This window comes from Protopterus annectens, chromosome 2.part2 (assembly GCF_019279795.1).
Source record: "Protopterus annectens isolate FY-2018-M chromosome 2.part2, PAN1.0, whole genome shotgun sequence".
In the NCBI taxonomy this organism is placed as follows: Eukaryota; Metazoa; Chordata; order Ceratodontiformes; family Protopteridae; genus Protopterus; species Protopterus annectens.
The window spans coordinates 715366015-715385240 of NC_056730.1; the positions used below are offsets into that span (position 1 = coordinate 715366015).

Genomic DNA, 19226 nt, shown 5'->3' on the forward strand with positions numbered 1-19226 from the left:
GGGAATTTGGCACTCTGGGCAACACACCCACAAGGTGCCCCCCACCTACTGAATATTTTAAAAAGTTCTGACGGCCTACAAACTGTCATTTAGAGATCACAATCTCTTATTACACAAGTTTGTAAGTTGTCTAACATTTTTATGTACTTGCCTTTAATAAAAATAAAGTCTGACAAGTTACAAACTGTCTGATAAGCAATCTTGACAGCTTGAAAGGTGTCAAAATAGTTTTCAAGGTTCAGTGCCCCCATAAGTTGGCATCTGAGGCAGGTACCTTGATCACCATAACCCACCTAAGGTAAATGACCCATTCCACTTACTATTTATTATGTTTGAAGAAAGATCTGCAATGGCTGCAGGATCAGTTTTTAAAATTTAAGTTCTCATTTATCATCCCTAACATAGCCTAGCCCAGCGATCTGCTGAAGTTCCCTCTGACATCACCAAGCAAATTAGATTGTCAAGATATGGGCTGCAAGTCATTCCTACTGTTCATATGGAGACATGGAGTGGTTTAGTCATTTGACTACCTTGTACCTCAACTCTGGAAATGGCTACCTTCCCATGATTTGGGCATATGAGACCAAGACTTAATTTCACAGGTCCTTTAAATATCAATTAAGCAGAAGATATGTCTGTCAAACTTGGAGCCTTTATGTTAATTTATACTGAAATAAATACCAATTTTATTATAAGATTTGGTGTTTTTAAGCATGTAAAAAAGAGAAAATCCATAAATGAATGGATGTTCATTTATGTGAAAAAACATATGATTGACGTTAGTTTTATATGTTGTAGGTAAGCAAGAGTGTGTCAATGAAAAAGCAGTGGTTGGGAAGGTGTGCAAGACTGCGTTATAGCAGCTGGTGTGAATATGCCAGTGTTCAGAGGTTAAGGTTACAGAGTAAGGGTTGGGGTAAGGGGACAGATTCAGCATTTTGTATGTTCTGTGTCCTTTTGTCTTATGTAGTAGTTACTTTTAGGGAAACGATTTTTACTAATACAATATGTAGGGATAGGGTCATGGGTAGCGTTAGGATTAAGGTTATGGTTTGGGTTAATAAGCTGTTGCAGGCTTGTCAGCAATGTGCAAGTGTAACATGACTTGAATCATCAGATCAACTGCAGCATTTCACTCTAGCGCCCCCACCATGCTAGGAGCATGTTTTTATTAAACCGGGGTGGCTTCAGGACAGGTAAATATTTTATTTTTTTACAGCAAGGAAACACTGCTTCCTTGTTTTAAAATATATTTTGTGTGTATTTATATAATGAATAACTTACAGAAAATACAGAAGACAGCCTCTGGAAGAACAGTGCCCTAGGTTAAAGTTACTGTTATTTGAATCTGCCAGACTGGGGTAAACATGGCAACGTAGCAAGCAAACTAAGATAAAACAATGAACTGGTGGGAACTGTCTAGGGGTGGAGGTTACCAGGGAGAGGTGTGCTCTATGCAAGAAGTTGAAATCTTTACAGTATCAGTGTGTGGATTGCAATCTGTGAGTTCTGAAGCCCTGATTCATAGGGAAGATGTTGGGAAGATAACTATCAATGTACTGACTGTTTTCTTGTTTTTGTGGTGACGTTTATTTTATTGCTATCAATGTTTGGAATATCTTTGGGGATTACAGAAACATACGTGAAAATCCTTGTGAAAACTTGAAGTCCTGCACTTGCAGAATAGGAGTAAACATTTTCAGTAATTAAGACCAACTTTTCACGTTTTCCAAAACACATTTTCTTTCAAGGTTGGAGCTGTACGTTTTGGTTACTGTGTATTACAATCTAAACACATGTATTTCCATCTTGCAGTGTTTACTTTAGATTTTTGAGTGGGTTTTCTTTTTTGCAGTTTTGTTCATGACGTATAGAATAGCTACAGATTGAAGGACTTGTGCTCAGTTGTTTTGTGAGCCTTTTTTTCACGGTTAACTGTTACGTCTAGATTTCTGATGAATTCACTTTTGTGACTGCTCTCCAACTCTGACATTTGCCGTCTTTGATTTCAAAATTGTGCGATTAAGGAGATTCATTGTACTGTCAGTTCTGGTAGTAGTAAAAGGTCATTTTCATTTTCTTTGTGGAACTACTTTTGTTGGCATTTAAGCTACTTTTAGTCCGGGTTGTTTTGGATGTACTACAGTATTTTCTTCTCTTAACACTGTTCCTAGTAGTTTGTGACCAGTTTTTCTATGCGTCATTGTTGGATGGCAGGGCAGTTCAAAGACCAAAAAGTTAGTTGCATGGATGTGTAATGTGGTCTTTTGCTTACATTATGGTGTCGTTGGCTAACCTGCTTAGGGTTACCACCTGTCCCACTTTGCGAGGGACAGTGTCTCTTTGGGCAGTTGTGTCCTGACAAAAAATTAAAAAAATGGCAAATGTCCTGAGATTTTTGGACAAAGTTATTTCCTATATTTTATGTGATAGTTGCATAAAACAGTTATTCTGTATCTAAAATAACTAAATGTTATAAGAAACAGAATAAGCAATTAAAATGCTACAAGAATAAGCTTTTATTTAGGCAAAAAAGTTAAATTCCATCCTTTGTACTGACCGTGGGCATGTGACAGCCTGTAAAATCTGATGTTTGTCCCGAAAATGTCCCACTTTGGCCATTTGAAAAGGTAGCAACCCTAAACCTGCTAAGATTCATATATTGGACGATGGGATGAAATGCCACCTTTTTAAGTGCGCACATGCATACCTCTCAGCTGTCTTTGATTTTTTTTTACTCAGATTGTAGCTAAAGGTGGGCATATGATCACAGCATAAAGTGGAAAAAAATGTTGCTGTTTGTCTGTCTGGTGTTGTGTAATGTGCACCAATTGTACCTGCTGCCTTTTCCAGAGATTATACCTGGTAGCTTTAATCTGAATGCACTCATTTGTAAGCAAAATGTGTCCTAAGCCCAATTTAATGGGTTACTAAAACACCTTTTTTAAAGAAGTACAGTAATGATTGTAAACCACTGACTAAGGGTTCTGGTATGCGATATGTCTGTCTTGTTTATTAAGTCTAGAATCCCTGTTTTTGCTGACCATTTTCAGGCGCTTCCCTCAAGCAAGTATTTAAAAAAATGCACTATCGCAATAGTATGCAACAGGTAAAATATCTGTAAAATGGGGAGGAGGGGTATTTATAATATAATATTAATATGTACCACATGTAAAATGGGGAGAAGGGGTATTTGTAATATAATATTAATATGTACCACATGTACAATAACCAGAGTCATCCGATGGGGCTTTGGTGGTGGAGTATTCTAATGTATAAAGAAAAACACACACAAACTGTACATCATACAAGATAAATACAGATAATGCTGATGAAGAGATGATGCCATTAATATTTTGCCTGCTCTTCAACTTCTGCTTAAAACTTGATATCCCACAATTCCAGTGGAGTGGGTGGGGTTACATAATCACTTATGCAAATTTTATGTTAATCAGCATAGAGATTTTTGGCCAGTTGACCTTTGTCCAGATGTTTGACGATTCCAGGTTGAGGTGTATGTTTGGAAGAATTAAGACAGGCAAATGGAGGCTGAACGGATCAAACCCTAGAGAACTGTCTAAAGCCTATTAACAGCTTGTCACCTTAATCGTCTGTGCTGTCTGCCAGTGCCTATGGTAACTGTTCCTCTAAGTTTACTCAGTGACTTGCAATTGTAATGACAAAAAAACTTCAGTTTGTCTCTTTTGTCTACTGCTACAAAATATGTGCTAGGAAAAAAAAATACAGAGAAACCCTTCTGCACTACTCCTGCTGCATTTAGTGAAATGGCAATCATATAAATTAGGACAGACAGCAGATACAGATATCTTTTTTAATGAAAGGTAAACCAGAATAGCATGTTTCTTTTATTCTTTTTTTTTTAAATCTTTCACGGTCCCATATTTGATTCTAGAAAAATAGTTATGTGAACTGTGGCATACCTGAGGCACTTTAGGTTTTTCTTCTGCTTTTCCTGTATGTGCACCTTTGCCACCAGTGGGTTCCTAAACAACAAATTTGCAGGTAAGTTCCTTAGCTAGACTTTACTTCGAAGCAGCTATACAATCTTCAAACCTCCACTACAGGAATTGAAATACTGAATAATAGCTTGTTACAAAATATTATAGGAAGATGGAGACAATAAACAAGGGTTACATGGGCTAGCTGATCCAAGAAGTTCAGCTCACAGAAAAGTGAGTAGATAAAGAAAAGGAACTAACTCACTTCTTCAGATGGGACAATTTTTTTTTGGGGGGGGGCAACATCATCATGTAGGGTTTTCTTTACTGTACTCTCAAACTTAAAATAATCATCTATGTTTCTCAGGTCAGGGGCTAACCCTCGACTATAGAGACCTCCGACAAATGCACATTTTGGACAAATACTATATTAGTGAAGACAGTGGCTGTCATATAACTGACAAAATACCAAGAAAGGATAAACAGATATGTTAATACAGAGAATTTAACAGACATTACAATTTTAAAACATCAATATGAAATTGCCAAATGATAACTATGTTTGTTAAAACACCAGCTTACATGAAAGAGAAACTTACGCCAATAATAATTATGGATATAAATCAAACTAAAGTTATGCAATGCTTCTAGGGTGTGTAATGCAAGCTGTCATGTTAACTGCAGTGCCTTGCATACATGCTGCTAATACAAGCCGCATCCTGCTCTAAATGCTAAGATTATGCACTACCTGGTGGAGGTAACATTTAGTATCTACACACAGAAATGCTTCCCCTGTCAGGCCACAAGTCATTTTTCATCATGATCTTGCTGCAGGTTAACAGAACCAGCTATACTGATGGAAAAGAGCTCCCATACATGGTTCAGGCCTAAGGCAGGAAAAGTATGACTGTGTATTGGGTTGAATCCATGTCCACTCTTATTATGTGATGAAGAACAGATTAGGCCCAGGGATCAGGTGGTTCTTGGCATCTGAGATCATGGAAAGGCACCAGCTCAGCTGATGGTCATCTGCTAGGGGGCCAAAAAAAAAAAAAGATGGTGACACTCCTTCCCCTGTACACTCACTTCTGTGTTTGCTTGAAACAGAGCTCAGCGTTTCAGAAATCTAATTTTACAGTAATAAAAACAATTCAAACAAAGCAGGAGGAAATTAATTTTAATACTGTTGAAAAGCATATCACTGACCTTCTCCAATAATTTCCTGTACTCTGGGGGAAGAGTATCATCTCGTTCACCAAGCTTGCTGATGTGTTTGGACTTTAATTTGTTTTCCTGAAAGGATTCAGAAAATAACTTCAGTTAAAGCATTTTCTCTTAGAAACAAAACTTTTGTAATTCCTTCTACGGTAAACAGATAGTTGCATAGAGTCAGAAGACCTTGCATTTACTCATTTGGTGCAGTTGCAGGTAAGCAGAAGGTCTAATGGCATGTATCAATTCAGAAAATGTTCTTGAAATATGAATAAGCAGCTTATGATTCAGAGCAATCAACTTGTGCTTATAAGCACCACCTGCTTACTACCGCACGATTCACACACACACACACACACACACACACACACACACACACACACACACACACACACACACACACACACACACACACACACACACACACACACCTGGCCCAAAGCAGATACAGTGGGCTACATGCATGGTTTGAGTGCTATAGATCAAGTTTCTAGTGTAATATCATTGGCTTTGAGCACAGAGAATATAGTTAAGATCACTGATACAGTTTCTCTACGTAAACTTCCATTTTACTAGATATCACTGCATTTACATGGCTACACAGTGTTACTGACTCAGTTTTGATGCCTCCACAGCATTCTTATTTCTGTCTACTTAAAATTCACTTTAGCAATTCAGTCAGTTCACCGAGCAACAGACCCTGTAACAGGAATGCCTTGCAAATAAGTTTTACGAATATCAGAAATAACATACACAAGTATGAATTTATTTACAAAAAAATAATACAGCACATATAGCTGTTAATGTTTTACAGTCAGATTTTGGGGCAATGCAAAAAAAATTACAAATAAGGCCCCAAATTAATAATACTTTTAAAACACCAGTACTGCTAACTTAGAAATCTGACAGAAAAACAAGATGAGAGGTAAAAGATTTTCTTGAGACAAAAGAAGTTTCTGACTGTAATGACTTAGTGTTTACTGATGGTAATTCACTGCATTTTCAAAAAAAAATCCAATTTTAGGAGGGAGACAACATTTTGAGCCAAATTAGGGACATTTGAGAGGTACTACTATAACCTAGTTACCATGTTCTGAAAACATATAGCTATTCTTTGTAATCGCAAAGGGAAAGGACATAAGTGGAAAAATTAGTCCAACAATGGCTGCTTTGTGAATAAATCTCCCAAACAAGCAATAAGAACAATTGTAAAATAGCGGGAGAATGGCAGGGCAATAAGCTCAGGACACAAATGGTAAAACAACAACACAAGCCACGTTTCACCAAACACGGTTAATACAGCAGTCTCCAGTTCACCACAGTTAAAAATCCAGAAATAAATAATCCATTTAGTAGTGTAGCATCTACTTTATTAACTAAGACCAAAGGCTTACAATAAGTGGAAAAATGACATCTCCATCAGCAGAACTCAACATAAGGCACTTGAACTCAGCAGCATTAAAATATATGTAGCAGGTATTATGGCAATGGTCTACGGGCTATGGTCACATACACATAAGTAGCACTGGTAGGCAAAACATGAAGACCATCTAACAGGGGCACAAGTACCTTTGGTTGTCTGGTTCATGACAACCATAACAATAGTACAACTTAGCATAACTGAGAGCAACTGATCTAGGCCCAACATAGTTTTACTTGCTGCCCTGTAGATGTCCTAGGTTATGTATTACTATATATTATGTCATGACTATCAGGCAGTGAAACAAGTCTGTCATTTTCTATGCAGTTATAATCAGACCTATAACAATAAATAAAGCACACAGCTTCAGATTCCTCACAGAGTGACATACTTGTCAAAGGGTACTACTTCTGACAGACATGAAATAAGGGCACAAAACAAAATAGTGTGAAACTAGTACTACTAATGCTTTGAGCACAGGAAAAAAAGAAATCACTAATAAACAGATTACAGATCATAATATGACATCAACGCCTTCAAAATTGTACAGAAGTTGACGTTCAAGTGAAATACTCAGTGAAAAACAACAGTAAGACATTTCATTAGAAATCTTTGTAACCCCCCCCCCCCAAAAAAAAAAAAAAACAATATCCACTGTAGTCCAAGTAATCCAGAACATGGGTTATTTAGGAGCAGGGTTGGCATAATGGTTAAGGTCTTTACCTCACGAAAACAACATACAGGGTTGGGTTTTGACCCCTGGTTATTGGTTAAGCTTGTTAATAGGTTGCAGACTAATAGGTTCATAGATAAATACTAGTCTAACAAAAAAGGGATATCTCTTACCTACATAGGTCATGACTATAGCCAGGCGTGCACCATAAAACCCACGGTGTACAAATTAATTGCTCTAAGTCAACTTTTATGCAGCACAAGATCACCAAATATTCTTGCTTTAAACAAAATAGAAAGAGTATAACTAGGGCAGCAAAGAAAACAAGTGTATCAATAGAGGTGGATGCTTGTTATATTGCTAGGTTATCAATTAAAGATTTCTAATGTAAAAAAGCCAGTATCAATACACGCACTGCACATTTATTTAGGTATATCACAGAAAAAAGCCATTTTTTTCCGGAGGATTTAGGGACTGTGAATAGTTTAGAAGCTGGCTTTACTCCTAATCCTTAAACCTACATTTACCTTTTCTTCTTTTCCAACCTTTACACCTTAATCCTAACATTAAGCTAAACGAGAATATGATTAATTTGAATCCATACCCCCTGATCAAAAGTAAAACCGTCCTTGACTTCTTTTCACTAAAGATGGATGATACGTCTTCCATCAGAAACAGACTTAAGCTTCCGCTCAAATACTCCATCATGATTAGGCAATTAAAAGATATTTGTAGTAGATTTTGGGCAGATATCGACATTCATGAATACCAATTAGAATTATGTAAGGTATTATGGAATCTTCTAAATCGTAAAAAGAAAATGGTTTCTCACGCTTATAAACTAATCTCTGCAATCAGATGCTCGAAAGATGCTATCCATTCTGATTTTTGGATAAAACAAGACCCTCGATTTCTTCTGAGTCCATTGCCCAAGCCATTCGAAAATTGTCCAAAGCTATTCCCCTGCTAAAGTTCAGATATACCCAACTTATGATAATAAATAACGCATACTATACCCCAGCTTTACTAAACAAGATGTACAATGAAATCCCTCCTTTTTGCCAATTCTGCCCTACGAATGAAGCAGATATCATGCACATCTTTTGGAGTTGAAAGTGCTCTTACAGGCTTTGGTGTGCCCTCAGAGTCAAACTAGAAATAATGGGCTATGAAAAATCTACGCTCTCTTGGCAATTTGCCCTCCTCCATATACCCCCGGAAGGGAAGGACGTTAAGAATATACACTTTCTTATAACATCTTTTATGCTGATAAAATACTATATCACCTTAAACTGGAGGGATAGATCGACTCTTTCTTGGGAAGGACTCCAAAAGATTGCTGGGAAGCATATTTCTGCCCACAAATATCTGTGGTATTCCATGAGGCTAAATCCTACACAGAGGGACACTTGGAGAATGGTGTATGAGTTTATACTAACATAAATACTCTGCATTTAAACCTTCTTTTTAGGGACCTCGCATAGATGGGTTCTGTATATAGTTAGTTCTTGTAGAGTGACTTCTGTTTATATATTTTATAATGTATTATAGTTTTGTATGATTTGTTTTGTTATAACTAAAAGTCAATAAAAAAAAAAAAAAAAAAAAAAAAAAAAGCTGGCTTTACTCCTGCATCCCTTAACCTGCCATAATGGTCACCCTTAAAGCAAATGATTTCCAGACAGATGAATAAGCAACTCTGGTATTCTATATAACAGTGAGGTAAAAAAATCCTGTATATCTCATTCACTATTCCAAACCTTGCCATATCTTGGACATCAAAAGCCAGGTATGCAGTTAGAAAAACGCTAATTCATACTGAACACAATTCCAGTCCCAGTTACAGAATACTTAACGGGCAAGAGATGGCCGAAGAGTGCAAGCTGCCAGCTTCTAGAACACAGAATGCAAGCTGGGCGCAGCTAAATTGTTGATAGCAAAATCATCTTGTTTCTGGTGGGACCAGTTTTCAGATACTCTGACCTCAGTGTCTGGATCAGGAGTATGTAAATGACAAAGATGAGGAAAAAGGCATAAACAAGTTCTTTAGTAAAAACAAGCAAAAGACAAATAAGAAAATCCAAAGTCACAGCTTAAGACAGCAAGCAAGTGAAAGTCTCATTTCTGGCAGTGGTAAAAAAAAACAATGTTGACTGTATCCCAAATTAAAGCTTTTATACTTGAACTCTCTCAGGATTTCTCAGTTGATGTTTTGATTGTGAAATGACTGTCCATGTCTGCAAGATATTTCCAATATTTCCTTAGATGGGTCTGAAATTAGCTAATCATGCAAGGAAAGAAAGAAACAATACATATTAGTGTTCACCATATCAGCTGATCCTTGAGAAGTTACTCTACAGGGTGTAATGTTTCTGAGGACCTTACTCCGGATATGAAGATTATGCATTCAATAAGTTCTAATCATGAGGACACATATCCACTGCTGGAATAAGCCACAATGTCATGCAACAGTGCAGCAGGTGTACCCAAACCCCCAGTTTGCATGCAGTCAGAGTGAATGCACCCAGAAAGACAAAGACAAGAAGATATGGCTATAAAATCACAAGCTTCTTACACCCACCAGACTGATTATCTGCATTAGTAAGCAGAGGAAATATCCAAGCCAAGAGGTACACTGCAAGGGTAAAACACAACCACTGTAGTGTATGCTTTTGAAGATCAGCTGATTTGGTGAATATTAGCATATCTGTAATATCTTACTATCAGGCGCCTCTGTAATGGAACTTCCCAAGTTGACAGAAATGAGAGATGGAAAGGCTGACACAATAAGCCTCAGAAGGTTATGTCCTGAAGCAGTAAGATTCCAGATGAACCCTGCTTCCTGAAATCATGGCTACTAAAGGATAACAGGAGTCAAAATTGACCCAGTATAAATAGACTGCAAGATGTAGGCTTTATTAAAGTCCACCCATGGATTTGCTGTTGAGAAGCTTTAATTCAAATATTAAATGCTGCAGTGAATTTAATTGCAATGTGTTATTGTGCTAAGCTGACGGAACACTTTTAGGGCTTTTTTGACCTTTTCTCCATTGTTGTATGACAGTGGAGTTGGAATATAAAATTGAGACAGGGTGCTTATTGGCTCACTATTTTTGGCATCTATCTTCTGCTAAGTGTGGAGACACTGCAGTATTTGTGTTACTAGGGGAAATTTGGCCAGGGCATTGGGGAACTTCTTATACTCTTTTTAGTAGGTGTCATAGGATCTTTTACATCCACCTAAGCTACGACCAACTCAAGCAAATGAGACCTTGGTTTAACATTTCATTTGAACGGAAATACCCTCAGAAGTGCAGCACCCCTTAATACTAAACTGCAGTGGGAATAGAATCCGCAGCCTTCTGGTCTTATTAGGAATAGACACTACAGCCCCTTTGGGAAGTAGAGTCTGACTATAATCCAAGAGATCCACAGGGAGAAATAGTCTTGCAGCAGACTTGCTGATGGGGAAAAGCATAAAAAACATCAAGCATAACTGATATCACATCCAGAATTTACCACTCCCTGGTCAAAATTCTCTATTTTGAGGTAACCTCAGAAAGCCAGCATCCACTGTGGAGACTGCCTTAAAGCAGACTTGACAGGAGCACTAGGGGAAATAAAGACTTATAGGTTCATAGGTTCATACTAGGCTATCTGCCCAAGGGCATTTATAAGCCTAGCCCATAGTTATGTGGCTTTTGCCACCCCTTTAGTTTGAAGAAAACTATGCCTATTATTTTGCTGTGCCTCTGTCAAGCAGTGACACTGAAGTAATCCCTGGGGTATATCTGCGATCTCCCATCCATTGGTCAAGATTCCTCTTGAACAAGGCCAGCGAGGTGCTCTGCCTCACATGTACCGGGATTTTGTTCCACAGCATAGGGAGTCTCTGGGTGATGAATCTGTCCCTCCAGCACATTCTATTAATAACCTTGATGACCTTCATCTATATGCAAGTGAGCTTCTTAATGTCTGACCATTAAGTTGAACAATACCATCTTTTCCACTTCATCTAAAATGCTGGAATCATTACTAAGCAGATAGCACCATGTTTAAAGCTCAGGGATCTGTATCGGGCAAAGAACTAAAATTCTACCTTAACATTCTTCTTCAAAATATGCTCCAACAAAGCATGCAGAGGATATCAACCTTCTTGGGAGCTGGATGACTAGACTCTTGATTGTTCTGAGCTGCTAAGTTGACATCTTTTAGCACAGGTTCCGCAAAGGGGATGAACCAAGATTTTTAAATTTCTCTCCCAAAGATTATACTCATCAGCAAAAGAAAATGGGGGTAAAAAAAAGTCCATAATGGTTTTCATGAACTTGAGACACCTCCTAAGGGAAAGGACATCAACTGGCAGATGTAAAAAAAAGAGGCCTTCTCTGAATCTACCTTTCAGATGAATTTACAGGCTCAAGGAGAAACTGTGCTCATGCCAGCTCAAACAATCGGTGTCACATGCTTGTTCTACAGCCTGCATGTCAGGTGTGTGGCAACCAGACAGGTCCTCACTGCAGATGGAGTGCACACCAGAGACAGTTCTGGGCTGTAATAGTCTGTGTAAAGCGCTAAGACCGTATTAAATTAGAATACATAAAGGCATACTGGTGCACCCATTTTGTCATATCCCATAAACATCATAAAGTACTTTGATGTCAACACCCACTGAATGACCACAGGCCACCAGAAGGGGAAAGAGTGGATATGGCAAAGCTGGACCTTATGGGGAATGCAAGAGGAGAAGCTGCATAAGCTTTGAGTTCAGCCACAAAGCTGCTGTTATGAGACTCCACAGCCCACATACCACACTAATGCCAGTTTCCCATTTGCATCTGCATAGGGGATGCAGTGGTGGAGGTCCAGGGCACATTCCTAATACTGGCTGTCAAAGAGATGGTTCTTCCGTCACTACACACCATCAGCTGATAGCTGCCAGAAAGGTCCCCTCACTAACTGAGGGAGAGTTTCAAGCTGGCAAAGAGATGGAGAATGCTTGAGTGGCAATCCTTTCTGAGGCACTGGCCAATGCCTCCTCATCTTTTACTTTCTTCATTCACTCCAGCTCAAGTCTGGGACAAGGCAAGGGACCTTTCTGATGGCTCCTATGCTGACTGCCCTCCACTGATAACATATTTCAAGCGGGGGATAGTCCTTAAGTTTCTAGAGCCTTCTCTGGGTAGCCAGATTGAAATGTTGGCACCTGTGGATTTCTTTTACATTTTGCTCCTTACTCTCCCCCACTGCAGACACTGTTTGATGATTTGACAGCTGAAGAAAACTTTAGAAAACGGCATTTGATGCAAAAGAACCACAAACAACTTTCTTACAGCATACTCTAGGACTGAGAACTAAACTTTGACAATGAAAAAAAAAAAAAACAACCTGGAAGGCTGAGGTTGGATGCTCCTCCTACACCAGTAGGTGACAACATGGAATGAGCCACTGGCAGACACATGCCTTCCTGAGCATGGGAATAAGAAAGTGCAAGGGGGGCAGGTTTGGCATAAGGGTCAAGGTCTTCACCTCATAGACACATTTGATAATGGGTTATTGGCTAAGCTTAAAATTGCCCTTCAGGACAGTTAGCCTAGTATTCACCTATAAACCTGTAAGAACTATGTGCACAGACAGGGCAACCATTAGCAGATGAAAAGGGCACCTCAGTGGAAGATCATGCTGATAACCTTGTTAACAAAGGCTGGCTTCAACTGAGCGTCAACACTCTGTAAAGCTATGAGGTGCAGAAGAGAGGAATGGCCAAAATTAAAATATTCCACTTACTCAAATCAAAGAAAATATACATATTTGCAGTGTACTGTGATATCCAAATATGTGTTCTATATATACAGTGGGAAAAATCAGTGTCATCTGTTCAGAAAAAAAGGCAGATGGGAATGTGAGATTTGTGATTTAAGTCCATAATGGCAAAAGGAACCCTGTGACACGGAAGGCTAGGAAAAAAGTGAGGAGTATTTAAGGACCTCATTACCATGCATGCCTTCAACTACACTTCTTCATATGGTCAGAGGTGGACTAGATGGAAAGAATATGTCAAGGTTTAATGTGTATGTCGCAAGTCCAGCTGTTGGAAAAGCTGAGTGTCTGAAAAGTGGAAAGCCATCAACATCATTGTCAAAGGAAGATCTTTTCTGAACTCCTCCTCCTCCTCCTCTGCAGATAAAGAAGAGGGTCTAACAAACCAACATGTGGTTGAGATGCAGAAGCAGAGTCAGTCAAGTGACTTCCAACCTTTATATTCAGCCACATCCAGTGTTGCTGCACAGTACGTCTTTTCTAGCCATCACTCAGCAAAAAAGCAATACATACCCTGTCAGGAAGCAATTCAATTACCTCATGGAAATTTCTGATGAACTTTAGTAGCTTAAGTGATGGATAAGGTATAAAAAAAAAAAAGAGTATTTTGTTATTAAAAAAATAAATAAATAAACAATGCTTTAGGAGGCAAAAAGTGGCAATTTGCCAAGGGAAATGATGAAGGCTTCTTGACGGCAAAATATCTTCTTAAATACCCTTTTAAGTAGCCAGATGCATAAGCTAGGACCTTTGCCACTGCAAGCATTAGTATTTTATGGCAAAGTTTCACCCATCATTAGCTTTTGTCACCTCTGTAAACATAAGACTACATTACTCATATCACTAAATACACAAATCTCCCTTATGAAACTAAGAGCGTTTTAAGATTGACCCTCAAGACAGCAATTATAAATCATCACAAACATGTGATCACGAACAACTTCAGTTAAAATAAGAGAGAAAAAAGTACAGTTGTGTACACTTACCATAAATGTAGATGTTCAAGTGTATTCACTGTTGCAGTAATCACATTTGGGTTACCCTGCCTGGGTAGCCCTTGGCCGGCCCGAATACCAGAGGCTTAGTATTTCTGCGTCGGTTGCTGTTGCTTCAGGACTGACGTCAGGTCGTCAGTTGTATAAAGTAAGGAAGCCGACACCATTGCATCAGTTTTTCTTGCCCTTACCTGTCAGGAGCCCCCAAGTAGGAGCCAGGTTCTGGTGGAAGAACCCCACCAGTAGAAAGTAAATACCAATATGTCCCTTGTAAGGAAAGAGAAGAAAGAAGAGGGGGATGGAGGGAGGAAAACCAGGACTTCAACTGTGAATACACTTGAACATCTACATTTATGGTAAGTGTACACAACTGTACTATGTTCTTCGTGTTTCACTGTTGCAGTCATCACATTTGGGTTGATTCCCAAAGCTGAGGAAAAGGGTGGAGGCAGTCAAGGAAACTAGGGGCTGACTAGGATGCCCTGCAAGACTGCAGAGACAAACCCTGTCCTGGATTTGGAAAAGATAGGCAGGTGGTAATGTTTGGTGAAGGTGTGTTCGGACCTCCTTGGGGGGAGGCTTTCAGTGTTGTTTGTAGAAGAAATGGATGCAGTGTGCTATCCATTTGGAGACATTTTCTTTTGAGATGGCTTTGCCCTCTGCTCCTGCAGCAAAGCTAACTAGCAACTGATCAGACTTTCTGAAGGCTTTATTCCTGTCTAGATAGAATCTGAGCTGTATGTGCACATCCAGAGAGTGCATGATATTTTCCCCCTTGTTCTGTGGGTTAGGGAAAAAGGTGGGCAAATGACTGGATTGGTTGAGAGCCACACTGGACACCACCTTGGGCATGAAGGCTGGGTTAGTCCTGAAGAACACCCTGTCAGTATGGAAGATGATGAAGGGTTCTACAGCCATGAGTGCTTGCAGCTCGGCGACCGTTTTGGCTGAAGTGATGGCCAGAAGGAAAACTGCCTTCTAGGAGATAAATTGTAGCTCTGCTGGTGAGGCAGGTTCGAAGGGGGGCAGGGTGAGGTTTTCCAACACAAAGGTACGGTCCCAAGCTGGGGATGATGCTCTTCTGGGTGGCCTCAAGTTGCTAGCCCCCACTTAGGAACTGTTTGATCAAAGGGTGTGAGAAATAGGGACTGCTCAGTGGGAAAATGAGCAGAGATAGAAGAGGCATGAATTTTAATAGAGAAAAAGGAGAGTCCACTGTGTAGCAGATCAGCTAAGTAATCTGGAATGAGAGGGAGGGCTGTACCATATTGGCTCCCTTAGCCTGAATCCAGGTGCAGAGCATTTTCCATTTGTCAGCATAAGTCTTCCTAGTGCTAGGGTGTCTGGCCTCACGTATAACATCTAGAACCTGTTTGCTGAGGTTGGCAGATTGATTGGTTAGGGAATAAGCCAAGCTGCCAAACTGAGCGTCTGCAATAGGGGATGCATGAATTCCCCTTCCCTCTGGGTCAGGAGGTTTGGAATCTGAGGGAGATGCCAAGGTGGCAGAGGGGACAGGCTGCGCAGAAAAGGGTACCAGTGCTGATGAGGCCAGTCTGGAGCTATAAGAATTGTCCTTGGTTTTTCCTCCTTTATTTTGAGCAGCACACTGGGGATGAGAGGTAGTGGAGAAAAGGCATAGACTGACCCAGGGGAAGGACAGGGCATCCACTTTCCAAGCCATGCAGTGATGTTCCCTGGTGCAGAACTTGCTGAGCTGATGGTTCATACTGAGAGTTGTATTTTCTGTTTGTGAGTGCTCTATCTGAGCTTTTCTGTGCATTTTTGATTTTTTGTGGTTTCTGTGTTCTAATCTAGTCTGTTTACAGTTAAAAGTATTCTCTAGAGTCTGCTTGCTCCTTGATCTCTTTTAAAACCTTCATTTAGTGGCTACAGCTAGGAACTGTAATAGTGTGTATTACAAGCTCAATGCCAAAATATGCATTGTCATCCCCTTTGGTAAAAACTCTGTACCCATGAGCTACCACATAAGCGGTAGTCTACTCAACACCGAAAGTGTGATAAGAGACCTTGGGACACATGTGGACAGTAGTCTCTCCTTTGATAATCATCACCACAGTGGTCAGGAAATCCTTCTATATGGCACACCTCATCACAAAAGGTTTCTCATCGAGAAAAAAAAGAGGTCATTGTTCCCCTCTACTCATCACTCATTAGACCCATTATAGAGTACAACGGCCCTTTTGGTATGTACCTCACAAGACATCTACAACAACTGGAAAGGCCACAGAAATACCTCACAAAGAGGATTACTGGCCTCAAACAGATGCCCTACGCAGACCATCTCAAAAAACTCCAGCTTTACTCTGTCAAATATCACCTACTCAGAGGCGACCTCTGCCTAACATACAAAGCTATGTCAAACCCAGAGCTGTTGGACATGCTCCACTTAAAGAAATCCCAATCCCTCCAAGCTACACACTCTAAGGACCTAAACCTTCTCACCACAATAAACAGAACATGCTGGAGGGATAGATTCCTGTCCCAGAGACTTCCCATACTCCTGAACAGACTACCTATCTATGTCAAACAGAGATCCTCATTAGCACTCTTCAAGAAAAATCTTGATGATTGGATAGGTAATAAGAAATTCATCCCGGGGATCACTTCTGTGGTTCTGCTTGACAGGGGCACAGGAAAATAATTTTCTTGGGTGGCGAAAGCCAGGGTACCTTTTTGGCTAGGCTTGTATAGGCCCTAGGGACAATAGTCTAGCACCTACCTATGGTGTGGAAGGCAATAAGGTCGACCTTCTGGGTGCCACATTTCTGAGTTATTAGGGTGAAGGTTCTTTTGTTGAGCTGCTACTCGTGTGGGTCCAGAAGATTTCTGCTTAAGTGGTCCGCCAGAGAGTTGAGTGAACCCAGTAAGAATTGTGCTAAGAGGTTGAGTTGCATGGCAGAGGCTGTGTACCAAAGGGTCATGGCCAGCCTGCATAGAGGATAGGACTGAGTCCCTCCCTGCTTGTTGATGTATCACATCACAGTTGTGTTGTCTGTTTTGATCAGGATGGCCCCTGGGGAGAGAAGGGGTTTGCAAACTATCACGGCGTGCTAGACAACTATCATCTCTTTTTGGTTGATGTGCAGATGGATTTGCTGTGGGCTCCATTGGCCCTGTATGCACTTGCCGTCCAGATGTGCACCCCAGGCATAATCTGATGCATCTGTAGTGAGGGTCTTGGTGGCATGGGGTGGTGAGAAATGTAGTCCTTTGTTGAGGGAGCATGCTGTTGCCCACCAAAGAAAATCTTTTCTGAGGCAAGGTATTTTAGGTATGAGTCTATAGCTCTTGACAGTGTTGACACCAAAGGCTTTTTAGGTACTATTGAAGTTTCCTCATATCCAGTCTGGCATATAGAAGGAGTAGAATGCAAGATGCCATCAACCCCAGAGCTTACAGGATTTTCCTTGGAGATAATTGAGGTCTGGTCGCTAGTTGAGAGAAGCAGGCTGTCAGGAAGGATTGCTTTTCTGGATAAGGAATGCCATCTGGGATGCTGTGTCCAGGCTTGCTACCAGGAATATAACCTTTTGGGTGGGTACCCGTTTGGATTTCTTTTGTCAATTGTGTACCCTAGGGAAGTTAACAGGGACTTTTCAAAGGCCAGGTGCTTGAGCAGCTTTTCCTGGCTGTTTGCCTGAATTAGGCAGTCATTTAAGTATAGGTAAATCTGGACATTTCTTTGTCTGCAAAAGGCAATGGCTGGATCCAGACATTTTGTGAAAACTCTGGGAGCAGTAGATAAGCCAAAGGGAAGCTCAGAGAACTGAAAGTGCTGGGATCTTGCCCTGAAACGGAGATATTTCCAGTATGATTCCCTGATAGGAATGTGGAGGTATGCCTCCTTTAAGTCTAGGGTGGCTAACCAAGCATCCTTGGAGAGCATGGGTAGTAGCTGCTGGGGGGGCGAGCATTTTGAATTTCAGGATCACCAAGACGGTGTTTAGAATGTATAGATCGAGCATGGGGTGCCAGGTGCCCTCTTTCCTGGGTACCAGAAAAAGTCTGGTGTAGAAACCTTGTCCTTTCTGCTCTGCATGAACATGCTCTACTGCCTTCAAGGAGAGCAGGGAAAGGACTTGCTTTTGCGCCTCTGCCCACTGGTTTTGAGGTAGATCTGGGAACCTTTTTGGAGTTAGAAGGGTGTGGAAAGAAAATTTGTATCCCTGGAACACTATGTTGAGAACCCAGCGGTCGTTGGTAATGGTGGCCCAGGTGTTTGCATGAAAGGAGAGTTTTCCTCCTAGGGGTAAGTGGAGGTGGGCAGAGGGAGGGGGTGGGGAGGAGCGTCATTGCGAGCTCTTCCCATAAGATGGAGGCTTAGAACTCCCTGGTTTTGAAGTAGAGGTAGTCCACTGCTTAGATCTTTGCATTCCCTGTGGCTGCTGTCTGTGGGGTCTGGCTCCCCAGGGTCTGGGCTGAACTGACCTGGTGGGGGCAGGAAAGGACCAGTGCTTGGAAGGACAATGCCTGCTGAACTGGGTGGCTGGACCTGTAAGAAATCCTTAACTGTCTGCACAGATTTTGATTTTTCTTCCATCCTTTTTAAGACCTCTTCTGCCTTAGTGCAAAATAAGCTGCCTTTGTGCAAGGGGGCATCCAATAATTTAGATTTAACATGGTCTGGCAAGTGCTGTTCCTTAAGCCATGCGTGCCTTCTAAAGGACAGAACCGGTGACTGCTGCCCTGCAAGAAGCTTCTACGGCATCAAAACCACAGTGCAAGGTGTGTTTAGTTACTTGACTTGCAGAATGCATTAACTCTTGTGACTCTCTAGATTCTGCATAAGCAGGAAAGGAAGACATTTTTTGTTTGAGGAGTTCCAGGGTATGCTGCTGAAATTTTAGCATATGGAACTGACAATTTAGTGCTCTGACAGCAAGAGTAGATGAGGTGTATACTTTCTTACCCCATCTGTCTAATGCTCGGTAATCCCTATCTGAGGGGGTGGGATTCTTAGCAGAGGTTGCTTTAATTCCTTTAGGCACTTGAGAAATTACCTCAGGGTCAGCAGTAGGATTTTTAAAAAGAAATGTGTATGAGTCAGGGACCCTGTAATACCAGTCTGGCTTTCTGGGTGCAGGAGGGAGGGTGTCAGGAGCCAAGGTGGACTCCAGGAAAAC

The 19226-nt window shown here is 40.7% G+C and overlaps 1 protein-coding gene across 8 annotated transcripts in view; it reads right to left on the bottom strand.

Annotated features, from left to right (window-relative positions):
* CAST (calpastatin) overlaps positions 1–19226 on the bottom strand; it is a 1327899-nt gene that overhangs the window by 213967 nt on the left and 1094706 nt on the right. For all 8 annotated transcript variants that reach the window (XM_044064116.1, XM_044064117.1, XM_044064120.1 and 5 more), the window contains 2 exons: positions 5166–5252; positions 3942–4004 (listed from right to left, as the gene is read on the bottom strand). In XM_044064116.1, coding sequence (XP_043920051.1) covers positions 3942–4004; positions 5166–5252 — 150 coding nt within the window. The remainder of the gene's footprint in view (positions 1–3941; positions 4005–5165; positions 5253–19226) is intronic.